Source organism: Meleagris gallopavo, chromosome 6 (assembly GCF_000146605.3).
Source record: "Meleagris gallopavo isolate NT-WF06-2002-E0010 breed Aviagen turkey brand Nicholas breeding stock chromosome 6, Turkey_5.1, whole genome shotgun sequence".
In the NCBI taxonomy this organism is placed as follows: Eukaryota; Metazoa; Chordata; class Aves; order Galliformes; family Phasianidae; genus Meleagris; species Meleagris gallopavo.
Window position 1 is genome coordinate 12927799 of NC_015016.2, and position 12660 is coordinate 12940458.

At 39.3% G+C, this 12660-nt stretch overlaps 1 protein-coding gene across 1 annotated transcript; it reads right to left on the reverse strand.

Annotated features, from left to right (window-relative positions):
• Positions 1–4229: 4229 nt before the first annotated feature.
• Positions 4230–11505, reverse strand: LOC104911363 (poly(A) RNA polymerase, mitochondrial-like). Its single transcript, XM_010712462.3, has 4 exons — positions 11255–11505; positions 9738–9830; positions 9578–9651; positions 4230–7804 (listed from the first exon to the last, which is right to left on the reverse strand). Exons 1-4 carry the CDS (start codon positions 11328–11330, stop codon positions 7466–7468), a joined length of 582 nt encoding a protein of 193 aa, XP_010710764.1. The 5' UTR covers positions 11331–11505; the 3' UTR covers positions 4230–7465.
• Positions 11506–12660: the final 1155 nt, after the last annotated feature.

The following is a 12660-nucleotide window of genomic DNA, read 5'->3' on the forward strand; positions in this document are numbered from 1 at the left end:
GTATTTCTTTCCACTATGTGATTATTTTTGATGAATAGGATAGTAATTACCATTTATCTACGAGACCTATATGAATTCTTCCAGTTCTTCCTCTTACCCTAAAAATCTCCAGCAATAGCTCCTAGAAAAAGACTTCAGAAAATCAAAGTTTCGATGTAAATATATGGAAAGTATTTAAATAATAGTGCTTTTCCATCTAACAATCCAGTGTAAAGTCCTCTCTGCAGGAACAGCAGTTCCTGCAGTTTTGCTTCTGTCCAACATAAGAAAAAGAGATACAGAATTACAGGAATTGTTCCACCCTACAGAGCGAGCAATACGAGTGGGAGCTGATGCCTTTGTAATTTGTTGTGCGTTGACTTCCCCCATCGGGCTGTGATGATAATACCTACAAGACATATTCTGGGAGTTGATCCATGCAAGATTCCAATATAGGGCTGCACTGTTTACATTTACTACAAATTTGTATGCACAAGAGAGCTCAGCATGGGAACAAAAACCCATCTCTGAAGGCTTTCTGTAAGAGAAATTGAACATAACGTTCCCCATAATAACAGTAGAAAACAGAAATCTTTTTCAAAGGGTTGAGTGCCTCAAAGAGTTTGCACCAAATTTCTGTTTTCTAATACTATGGATAGTGTTATACAAATGTCTTAGATGAACAAAATTCTTGAAAATATGTGTAAGAATTGGTGAGGCCCACCAAGCCTGGTTAATTGATCTCTCTGTAGGCACTGTAAAAAGGCACTGTAGGCATGAAAAAGGCAGTATGAAAAGTCAATCCACGCAGGAGATCAAGCTGTAGAAAGTTGCAGGGTAATGGGAGTGCAATCCTTTAGCTACTACCTCACTTTCCTTGAACATAGCTTTATTCACTGCTGGTCCCCAAAACATTATGGGCCAAATGAAAAACTATTGTTCATTGATCAAATCAGATTATACACACTGAAATGGGATGACATGCTGGAGAGGAGCATTGTGGAGAAGAATCTGGATGTTCTTGTGGACAACAGGTTGGACATGAGCCAGCAGTTTGCCTTTGTGGGATCATGGGATGCATTAAAAAGAGCATGGCCAGCAGGTCGAGGGAGTTGATCCTCCCCCCTACTCTGTCCTAGCGAGGCCACATTTGGACTACTGTGTCCAGTTCTGGCTTCCCCAGTTCAAAAAGACAGGGATCTCCTAGGAGGAGTCCAGCATAGGGCCACAAAGATGATAAATGGCTTAGAGCATCTCTCATATGAGGAAAGGCTGAGTAACCCACATCTGTTCAGCTTAGGTAAAAGAAGACTGAGAGGGGATATGATAAATGTTTATAAATAACTAAAGGGAGGTGGGAGGCAAATGGATGAGGCCAGGTTCTCCTCGGTAGTATACAGCAATAGGACAAGGAGTAATGGCCTAGAACTTGAACATAGGAAGCTGCATACAAACATCAGAAGAACTTTAAGGGTGATGGAGCACTGGAACAAAAGAGAATGGATAGGAAAAAAAGAAGTAGGAGGGAAGGGAAGTATTCATGATCATGATAGTACCGGAGAGATTCCACAAGGAATTAGTGAGGAGAAAGGCATTCATGCACCTGCTGCGATCTTCTCCTGCAGAACAAACTTGGCAGAGAACTGTACTCCCACACTCATACTGAATGATTTCAGAGTTGAAGTGGTTAAAAATCCACTTGTAATTGAGGATTTCATAGTGGCATCAAACAAGCTGCCCGTTAGGTTTAGAGAACTAGGCACCATCTATTCACAGAATCACACAGAACAGCAGAATTGTAGGGGTTGGAAAGGACCTCTGGAGATCATCTAGTCCCCAGTTCATGTCGGAGTGGAAAAGAAGGCAACTTCAGGAGCATGCGAGTTTACCTCCAGGCCCAGGTTAGCCTTGTGTGAATCTTAATCCTTGTTTTCCTCAAGCAGCCTCGAATTATCCATGGTGTCTGGAAGACTTTTGTACTAGAAGAGAACCTTGGAGGTAATTCAGTGATAAGCAAGATAGAGTCTTTGGAACAGAGTTTTCCAGTGAACAGGCTGATTTCACTTTAAAAACTTCCCGATTGTTGATTCATCAGATCCCAAAAGTAGCTCAGGCTAGAAATCCTGAACTTGCTTCAGCTGAACTCAGCATTAGTTTGTAATTAGTTTGTTGGCAAAATTGTTGAAATATTCTTTGTCTGTCTTTCCTGCTCCAAAGGCACATACCTGAACCAGTGTCTCCATATGGTGCTGTGCAACCCTGCAGATGCCACAATACAGTCGAAGCTAGCTCAGAAGTGTGCAATATGCCATTTTTCTGTCATGGCAACCTTGTATTTACAGCCTCTGGTTTTCCTCCAGATTCTTTTAGAAATTAATGTTTAGGCTGTATTTGAATGTCCTGATCGGGCTCATATGAGTGGTTGTAACTTGGCCAAGCTGGTGAGAACAGCTTTCAGCTGTGAGCAGTAAAGAGAGGGCTACTGTAACTATCAGTTCAGTGAGGCAGTGATTGAAAGTAAGGATGCAGGCTGATGGGAACAAGAGAGATTTCAAGAATATCAAAGAGATGAAAGCTGCCTCAAATGTATGGATGCAAATGTGTGCAGCCCTGGGGAACAAGTGAGAGGAATTCATGCTGTTGGTACAGCAATGTTGGAACAGCAAAATGATGGTGATGGATGGACATGCTTCTCAGGAGGAAAGGGGGAAGACCTGGGGATGAAGAGGGGTGCCCTTTTTACAAAGGTGCAGCCTGGGCACTTGGGTTGGACAACAGGCTGCCTGAGAGCATGGCTCAGGATGAGAAAAGAAGATGGTAGGAGTGACAGGATGGTTACAATGCATTATAGTCCTGCTGAGCAGGGTGCTAAGGGAAGTCCAGCACTGGAACAGGTTGTCTGGGAAGGTTGTATAGTCCTCATCCACAGAAATTTAAGACCTGACTAGATATGGGCCTGAGCAACTTGGTTGGAGTTCACAACTAATCCAATCAGAGCAGGAGGCTGAATAGGTCCAAAGGTCCCTTCCAACCTGATTTATCCTGGGATCTGAAGTCCAAAGGACAGAACCACAACTGAGACAGACAAAGAGCACCACCTAAGAAGACCCAACACTGTGACTGTGTCTCAGCCAAGAGCATTATGCACAGGTCCTCACACAGCCAATGGCTGAAGATCACAGCTTTGGAGTCCCGTGAAGCCCCAGAATAGTGGAATAGTAGCAATTGCAGTAGAACCCACTCCTGAAACTCTTGTGAGCAACAAAATGTATGGAAAAGGAGAAAAACAAACAAACAAACAAAAACCCACCAACAACAAAAAAAGCAAACCTGGCAACAAGTGTGAACTTGAAGTTAATGTCCCAGAGAGCATTTTCTCAGGGCAAGGAACTTTGAAATGTTTCCAATTTCTCTCACCAATTAAGAGTCAGGGAATGTAAGACTGCACTAAGAAGTACTCCCAGTGAGGGGAGGGGGCAGAGGGTCAAAAATGTGCTTAATTTACTCATGTTCCTTACTCTACATTGCTGGAGAGGACACACGTATCAGCAACAAGTTTGAGAACTAAAACTTACTGCCTCACTCTTGCTGAGACATCGTTTAGAGCCTATGAACTTTCAAGTACAGACCATCTCCACTCTCTTTATTTGACAAACATCCAACCCTTGTTTTTACTGACAGAACCATATTGATGGCTTCTAAACATTATCAGTGCAAGGAGGCTGCTGCCCTCAGGAAAATATAATCACATCATCCTCTTGATTTCCTACATATACCCCCTCAAGTCATGGTCCTCTTCTCACAGGTGGTTTCACGGCTCTTCCCTCGACTGCAAGCTGTGTCTGCCAGAAGCTGACCGGCTGCCCTGACCTCAGCTTCTTCCAAGGAAGCTGACAGGCTGATTCACATTGCCAATGAGAACTGTTCCTGCAGGCTTTGCTCAGCAGCTGGCCCCCAGCGCCCTGAGCCTGCAGGTACCTGAAACAAGCACCTGTGCACTTTCATTGCTGCAGCAAAGCTTTGGACTTCTAGCTTTTCTATTCAGAAGTTGGACTGTAGCCAGGACAATTGTTCAGAACTATTCCCAGAAGCGACAGACAGTCTAAACAGAAACGTGATGCTGAAAGGCTCTGCATACACAGCAACCACGTTATGCCCTGCCTTTTAAGGAGTTCTAAGCAGCTTGAATGCCTATGTACATTTACAAATAAACCATTCTGACCCAAAGTCGTGTTTCAGAGTCATTCAACTGCATAAACAAAATTCAAAGTTTATTGGTGTTTGACTGCAAGCATCTTATGTCTAAGTGTCAAAATTGTTATAGTCTTTCTATGTGACATCAAGCCAGTGTGAATATAATGCAAGAAGGTATACACTATCATCACAGATGGGCTGTATGCTTCTGTCTCAGTAAGTTTGCTGTTGATACCCCTACTCCTCATATACGTAAGACCTTCAGTAAATTCTTGAGAGGTCCTTTGCTCTGGAGTGAACCCTGTCAGGTGCTACAGACTATGAACACTGTGCTGATGCAACTATTCTCTTACACTTATGACACCACAGATCATGCTCCCTTAGTCATGAGTCATGTCCCTCCAACTCACAGGACCAGCAACCCAAGAACTATCATTAATATTAAAAGCCAGGGCTTTTTGCATTAGATGCCTCTGCTTTTTCCTCATTCCAATTTGTTAGGTAACCATCTTCACCAAATATCAGTCCAACGTTTTCCTTACATCTCCTCTCGCTGTTGACATACTTAAAAAAATCATTTTTTGCTGACACAATGGCCAGTGTCAACTCGAGCTGAGCTTTGGCTTTTCTTATTTTCTCCCTACAACTGTGAACTGTAGCTCTTTTCATCTCCCTGACCTTGCTTCCAGAGATCGTAGGTTATTTTTCTGCCCATGTTCCAAAAGGAGTTCCCTGTTCAGTAAAGCTGATATTCTCTTCTATTTGCTTGACACAATGGGATTGCTTGCTCCCATGTTTTTAAAAGGTGGTTCTTAAGAAGTGAGCAGCTCTTATAGAGCTCCTGAACTCTCTAAAGCAGATTGCCAGGGGATGCTGCTAACTAACTCTCTGAGCAGCTTAAAGTTTGCTCTCTTAAGATCCAGGGTGGTAACTCTGCTGACCTCTTCTGAACTCAGCTATTTAATGATCGCTGTGGCTAAGACAGCCACCTACCATCACACCTCCCACAAGACTTTCCTTATGCTCAAAAGACAGTTCTAGAAGGGCACCTCTCCCAGCTGGCTAAGCACTTGTGACAAGAAGTTATCTTCAGTGTGCTTTAGGAATTTCACAGGCTTGCCTGTCGCGGTACTAAAATATTCCAGTTTATATCTGGGAAGTTTAAGTCTCCCAAAAGGATGAGAGTTACTGATCCAGAGATTTCTCTTAATTGCTTGTGGAATACCTCATCTCTGTCACCATGGATGGATGACTGATAGCAGAAACCAACAACAAAATCTGTTTGCTATCCTTCCCCTTAATCCTTGCCAGAGACTCTCTATCACATCATCTCTATGTGGGGATCCCTGTTACCTGCTCTATTTAACAGGGAAAGAGACAACCCACAAGTACTCAAGTGTCACCTAATCTTCAAATGCTTCAAAAAGCTTTCAAGTCTACTGCTTAGGAAACAGAAGAAAACATCTTGGTTCTATGAAGTTTAAGTTAGCAACAGACTGCTTACCACATCCATGACAAGCTTGCTATGAAAAGATTTGTATTAGCACCAATAATAAGTTACAGTAAACTTCATCCAACTTCCAAAAAAGGTCATAGTTCATACACTAGCACAGAGATTTAAGTAGAAAGCTAAGTTTGAATTTCAAGGCTCAGGAAAGTTAATAGAAGAATTAATTCCTGTGACTAGGATAATAAATCTGTAAGTCATTCTTTGATGAAACATCTAGCAGTGTGAAATGGACACATATGAATATTATTTTAAAAATCAAATAAATTAATATAGCATTGATCTGTCCCTCAAAGTCTGTTTAGACTGTTAACTGCTGAACTCCTTACCCAGCAGTGTTTTTACAAATACTCTGGAATTACACATTATTTCCTATATGATCGCTAATAAATATATCTCAGGGAAAAGAGACACTTCTCAAATGATAATACCAGTTGCGACAAACAAAAAGAAAGCCCACAACAAAGCATATACCAGTACAGCATTAAAGAATCTAAAAATACTGAAAATTAAAGTTAGCATAAACATGAATATTACATCTGTATGACAATCTCTGATTTACAGTAATTCTTGCACAGTACTTAAAGGAGTCGAAATAACAATCTGTGTAATTGTTCTCATCATGCTTGCCATTTAGTTGTAATGCATCAGTGGCATCACAAATCTACCTGAAAATCTGTAATTTGTCTGCCCTCTTTCCATTTCTCTTTCTGTCTTCATTCCTTCCAGCCCTCTCTATACTCCTCCAAAAACACTCTCTTGTGGTATAAAGCACAGAGAACTCAATGCTTCAAGACAGTTGACTCTTGCTGGCCTAGCTGATCTGAGACATGGACAGTCAGCACTCCATTGAATATCTGAAAAGTAAGACAGGACTGTGGGCTCAAGTATGTTATAGGATTTCCTGTGAAATCCCAAAAAGGACAAAGAGAGAAGCAGTGATAGTGAGAGGAAGGTTTTGGTGCTGTCCAGTAGGCAGCAACTTTCAGGAGAGTTGATAAAGTCAGAAGAGCACCAAAAAGTCTTCTGCTGGAAACTGAAATACGAGTTTAAATTGAAGTTGAAGGCAAAATGAGAAAACATAAGCAGATAAGTATGAGTCGGAACAAGCACTATGTGTAAAATAAAATAAAGATTTGGTTGAAGAAGTTTGAGAACAGGTGGTAAACACGAGCACACCCACTTTTCCAACACAAAACAGGTGCTCTATCCTTGGAGAGCAATAACCTACGAAACTGTAAACCCTGTTATCTAATTCCATCCTCTTTATTTTTGTCTTAGCTCTAGCCCCATGAATTGAAAACAATTCCAAAAACAGACACATGCACTTTAGTTTTACTGGCTTCCTGCATGTGACTGCAGTGGAAGCAATGGTTCAAAATTCATCTTCTTTTAAGATGTGCTTTCATTGAAAAGTGGTTACTTCTTGAGCTTTTACTTAACCAAAAAGAATTAACTGAAACAATTCCCAGTGGCTTTTTCCCTTGCTCCTCTTTTCATTCATTTTTTTCTTTTTTGAAGTGTCCAATCAAAGTCTGCTTCCAAAATGTATCTGTAAAATTTGCATTTTAATGCTCTTCATTCACAAAACAGATGGAAAAGTGAAGAGTAAAGGAGAAGATGACGTACAGAAAGTAGACCTGTACAAAAAACATCACAATGACAACCAGAGGTCACCAACTCTCCATTTCACCACAAAAGAAATATTAAAAGCAATATTCTTCAAACTGTGTCACATTCAATTCCTAAAACAGAACAGCAGCTACTGTGTTTCTGTGCTGAAAGTCACTTTCCCACTGCTTTCTGTACATTGTTTGCATCACTTAACTTTAAAGAGTCCAAGAGGCTTTTGATTGTTTCACTTCCTATTCCCTTTGTCCTACTCTTCAACGTGTTTGGATTGCTTTTTCCAAATGGTATCAGTACAGCTGCCAGTCCCCAGGGCTCCTTATTGATCATTTGCTGAGTTTTATCTTCCTTCTGTAAAATCCAGGCGCTTTCTCTGGCCACAGCTACAAATTTCTCCAGCTGTGGCTGATTAACATTCTTGCTGATATTAAGGTCTTGTTCAAAAGGATTCCAGATATAAAGAGGAGACGACTCAGGTTTATTTACTTCCTTTCCCTGCAGATAGTGTAAAGAAAAAAACTAAGTTGCACAGATGCATTATATGCTGAGCAAGTAACATCACTCGAGTGATTACATTAGGAGTTTTCTGACCCAGAAGACCACTTTTGGGGGAAAAAAGTAGGCATTATTAATCAAGTTAATTTTCCTGTCAATCTGAGTGTATGACTCCTGTTCTCTAAATCTTCTTTGTGGTTACTTTCCTCGCCACACTGAACTTAGATTTCCTTCAAGGCAAAGAATGTACTACAACAATTCACCCTGTCATTTTAGCCATTCTCCCATTTGCTTTTCCACAAATTTCACTTGCTGCAATCTACTCCTATCTTTGTGCACGTGCAGCATGAGTATCAAATTAACGTGCACAGCCTCGTCTGATAAACGACTTCATGAGCTTCACCTGTTCAAATCATTTCTCTCACAGTGCTCACTAAGAGCTGGTATAATAATGCAAGATTACTGCCCCGGCTGAAATTCTCCTTAGTTCAGTTTGTCATTTAAGTACAGAGCTATTTAGACCATGGCCCACTTTTGTGCAGTTAGTATAGTAAAATACAAGTTACTGTCAACTATGCAGTTTGCTAGTTCTACACACTTCCATCATATTGCTTATCAGCACTCCTCAGGTGACTTGCTATGCATTACAACACAAGGCTCTATAAGCCTTCCACTGCATGCCCATGAACCTAGCAGCTAATGCTAGCCCAGAAGTGTTCACATGCATGCTGCATACCCTTGCTCCAGGGCTAAGACAGCTAGTTAAACAAAAGAACATCCACAACGCAGACATTTCCCTTGTCCAGTTCAGGATCTGCACAAGGAGGTTTGTTTTTGTGTTTTTTGTTTTTTTTTTTTGTTGTTTTGTTTTGTTTTTTTAATTTTTATTTTTTTTATTTTTAACTTGTCTTTTAAGGCGTAGTGGCAAACAATAGTTACCCAGCTTAATTAGTTGGGTCGATCTATATCAGAAAAACAAACAAAACAACTTTTATGTCAGAAACTGGTAACGTTCAAGTAGGAAATGAAACACATCCAAGAGTGACCACACAGCAGCACAGCAATAAAACCCCTTACTCTGCAAGAAGCCCAGCAGAAACAGGTACTAGTAGTTACTGTATTTACATATACGTGTCCATTACACTTGCATATACATACACACACAGAAATCCCCTCAGAGCATGACTTAATTATATAAAGAAAACAAGATTACAGTGCAGACCTCTTGGTAAGCATACAATCATGTTATCTGTCATGCTCACTGAGCTGTAACTATGCTAACTGAAGGTTGATGGTAACTGCAGTAAGAAACAGAAGTGTAAAAAGCAAGTTTCAAAACTCAGTTTAAATTTTAATGTGGACACTTTGGATTTGTACTCGCAACTTGAAATGCAAAGTTTTTAAGCGCGCTGTGTTTGTCACTGACTTTTGCTATGACAAATATTGTGACATTTTAAAAGTTCCTGCTTTTTAAAACAGTCACTTTTTATATAGGGTGGTCACAAAAGAATCATAAAGACTTAGCATTATAGTTTCTGCTTTCCAACACATACAGTACTGACACAGCACTGTTAAGAACGCTACCATAAGCAATCAGGGTTTGAGAAGAAAGCTCTTCCTTCAAGCAGAGAACTCAGTTTCTGGAAACAACCAATCTGCATGCACTTTGTATAGATACTTAAAAATGAAAGCAGTTGTTTAACATAGGCAGCTTCTCAAACTGTAGACAATAGAAGTTTAATTGATAATGATGAGAGATTAAAATTAATTTACCTTTCGAAGATTTATGGAATTCTTTCTGAAGTCAAAGTTTCCGAAGTATTGAAAGAAGTCACACAGCAACTCATCTAAGGGAGAGAAAGCGAACTAGCATTAAGGAAATGTTTATTTTCAGCATGCTCAGAAAAAGCAAAGGTAATGAAGATTTACCTACCAAGCGTTTCTGTATTTTTTGTAGGCTTTATCTTGCTTAAGTCGCTCACAAATGAGCAATCATACCCTCCGATTACATCTTTGTCTTTTTCATCTGAAACAAAAATTGCAAGCATATTTTGAAGAGATAAAAAATAAAATGTCATTGTACATAATAAAATTCAGATATAAGACATGATTGAATTCAATGAATGTATCGTATTAAGTAATGCAAATTACAAATTCATAACAAACTTCAAGGTCAAGATTCAAATAAAATGGTTAAAGATTTAAAAGGAAAAACAAATCTTTGGACAAAGTAAGGAAAAGAAGCATGAGGAAATGGTATTTTCAAAAACCTACAGGAATAAGTTGTATGACATCTATGTATCTCTGAAGTTAAAGCAACAAACATGGTATGTCTGCATACAGAGCTTTATAATACACTAAACCAGTAAAATTTTCTGAGGATAGTAACTACACAAAGCATCAACAATTACACTCAAGCGTCCATCCTCTTTTTCAGAAAAGCTAATAGGAATATCTTGTAAAAATTTCATAAATAGCTCTTTCATTATTCTGCGTATACAAGTGCTTGATTTATTTTGAGAGTCTGTTGGTAACTGCTAATGGAAACATTCCAAATGATATTAAAGCAACAGATCATCTTCTCAAGGCTTTCAAGGAAGCATCTCAATAAGCTGTGGAAAAAAGTGGGGAATCAAGAATTTGGGAAGTCATTCTCCATGCTTTGTTCAATTAGCTAAAGATAACACACTCTGAAATTGAGATATTGAAACAGTCAGAACAACTTGCTTATTAAGGTAAAAAAATTATTTGCAATTGCCCTGGATAGCCTCAAGGACAATACAAATAGTGTGAGAAGAAAATACAGGTACATTTGATGCCTTTAAAACAATACATAGAATCATAGAATCACAGAATCACTCAGGTTGGAAAAGACCTTCAAGATCACCAAGTCCAACCACAGCCTAACCATACTACCCTAACAACCCTCTGCTAAATCATGTCCCTGAGCACCACATCCAAACGGTTTTTAAACACATCCAGGGATGGTGACTCAACCACCTCCCTGGGGAGCCTATTCCAGTGCTTAACAACCCTTTCTGTAAGGAAGTTTTCCTGATATCCAACCTAAACTTCCCCTGGCACATATATCAATCTGCACAAAATCCTTAGAACCTGCAGAGACATTTGAAATCTTATGAGTCTGCTGTAAAATACAATAACAAAAAGAAACAGCGTGGGAGCACTGTGAAAATAAATGATTTAAGTTGTTCAAGGCCCTCTGAGCAGAATTAAGCATTGTACTGAAAACAGATGAAGTTTGCATTTTAGGATAAATTACTTTTACAAAAAGTACATATGAAACTTATACGTTCCCTCAAACATCAGGCACAGACAATGCATATTGCTAGTTGAGAGCACAGAGGAATGCCTTGGGTTTATCCCTAACCTTACAAAGTTAAGGTAATTGTGAGAAATGTCTCAAGCTCTTTCACAAACAGTTGCTCTTACCTGCCAGCTCTTTAAGTTGGTCTAGTGTTGGAATGATAGGCGGCGATCTCTTTTGCAGAAAAAACATGATCATCATGGTTAAAGAGAAGTTTGTAATCCAGGTACCAGGCACACTGTTTGTAAGTCCATGAACACGGGCCCAGCATCGTAAACTGAACACCAGAGCTCTTACACGGGGATCTAGACAGCCGTAAATGTACAGGAGTTCTGAACATTTTATAGCAATGCTGAGGAAGGAAAAAAAAAGTTGTAAATAATAATGCAATTATTGTTATGATGCCAGTGCTGGCTGTTCAGCACTAGATTATCAGTTATAAGGGAAGAGGGTATCCATATAAAAACAAACAAACAAACAAAAATCCACGCATAACTTTTATTCATGGAAGAAAAGAAAAAAAAACCAAACAGATGAAAGTGTCTCAAATTGTCCAGGATAATATATCTGATAACTGTCAATAATAAAAAGGATACAGTTAAAGGTAAACAATAATAATGCACTTGTGCTGTTTCCTTGTTCCACAAGGTAGTGGAAAAGAAAATAAGAATATTATGTATTTGGAGTTAGATCTACGCACAGTCAAGGCCAAAACCACATAATTTAGCCACAATTGCCTTTGGAGAGTACTGGAGAACATCCCTATCCTAACATAGAAGGGGAAAAAAATCAATAGAAAAAATACAAAATAGAACTTATCTTACAATCTCACTCTAAAGGCTTAACAATTTATTGATTTTCCAACAACTAATGTTTGAAGTTGGACGTCATTCAGTTTGTGACAGCAAAAATGCACTTAATCTTGTTTTAAAACAATTTTGAAGTATTAAAAATGTTATTGGTGTGACTGGAAGAAACTTGAAGTTGTTCAGCAAATTCTTTAAACAAACACAAGCAGACATTGCAGCTGAAAGCAACAGCTTTGCTCCCAGGTGCTCACTCTTATTTCTATATTACCACATCCATTGTGTTGATGTGTGTTGACAGTTGTTCATAATAACTATCCAAATCCAGGTCCTGCTGCAAAACCACTAATCTGGAAGGATAAAAGTTTTCAGATGGATCAGCTCTGTTTCATCACATGGTTGTACAAACTTTCTTATAGAGTACAAATGGGAGGGCAATATAGAGCAGATAATAAATGGAAGGAGGATGTGAGAGCAAGACTTACTTTGCAAAGCTAGTTTAAAGTGTTTGCTGAACTACCCTGCTTTTACTTCCAGTCTTGCACTGAATTCCTCTAAAAATTCACCAAGGCATTTGGGGATGGCTGCTGCATCAAAACCTTCTAATACCTGCACTTCTAAAGATTCAAGTGTGAAGTTCTCCTTGTGTCCATGAATATTTTTTATTTCTCCAAGTAACAATATTAACACAGTCCCACCAAACCAGCCTTTGCAGAGAACTAAAA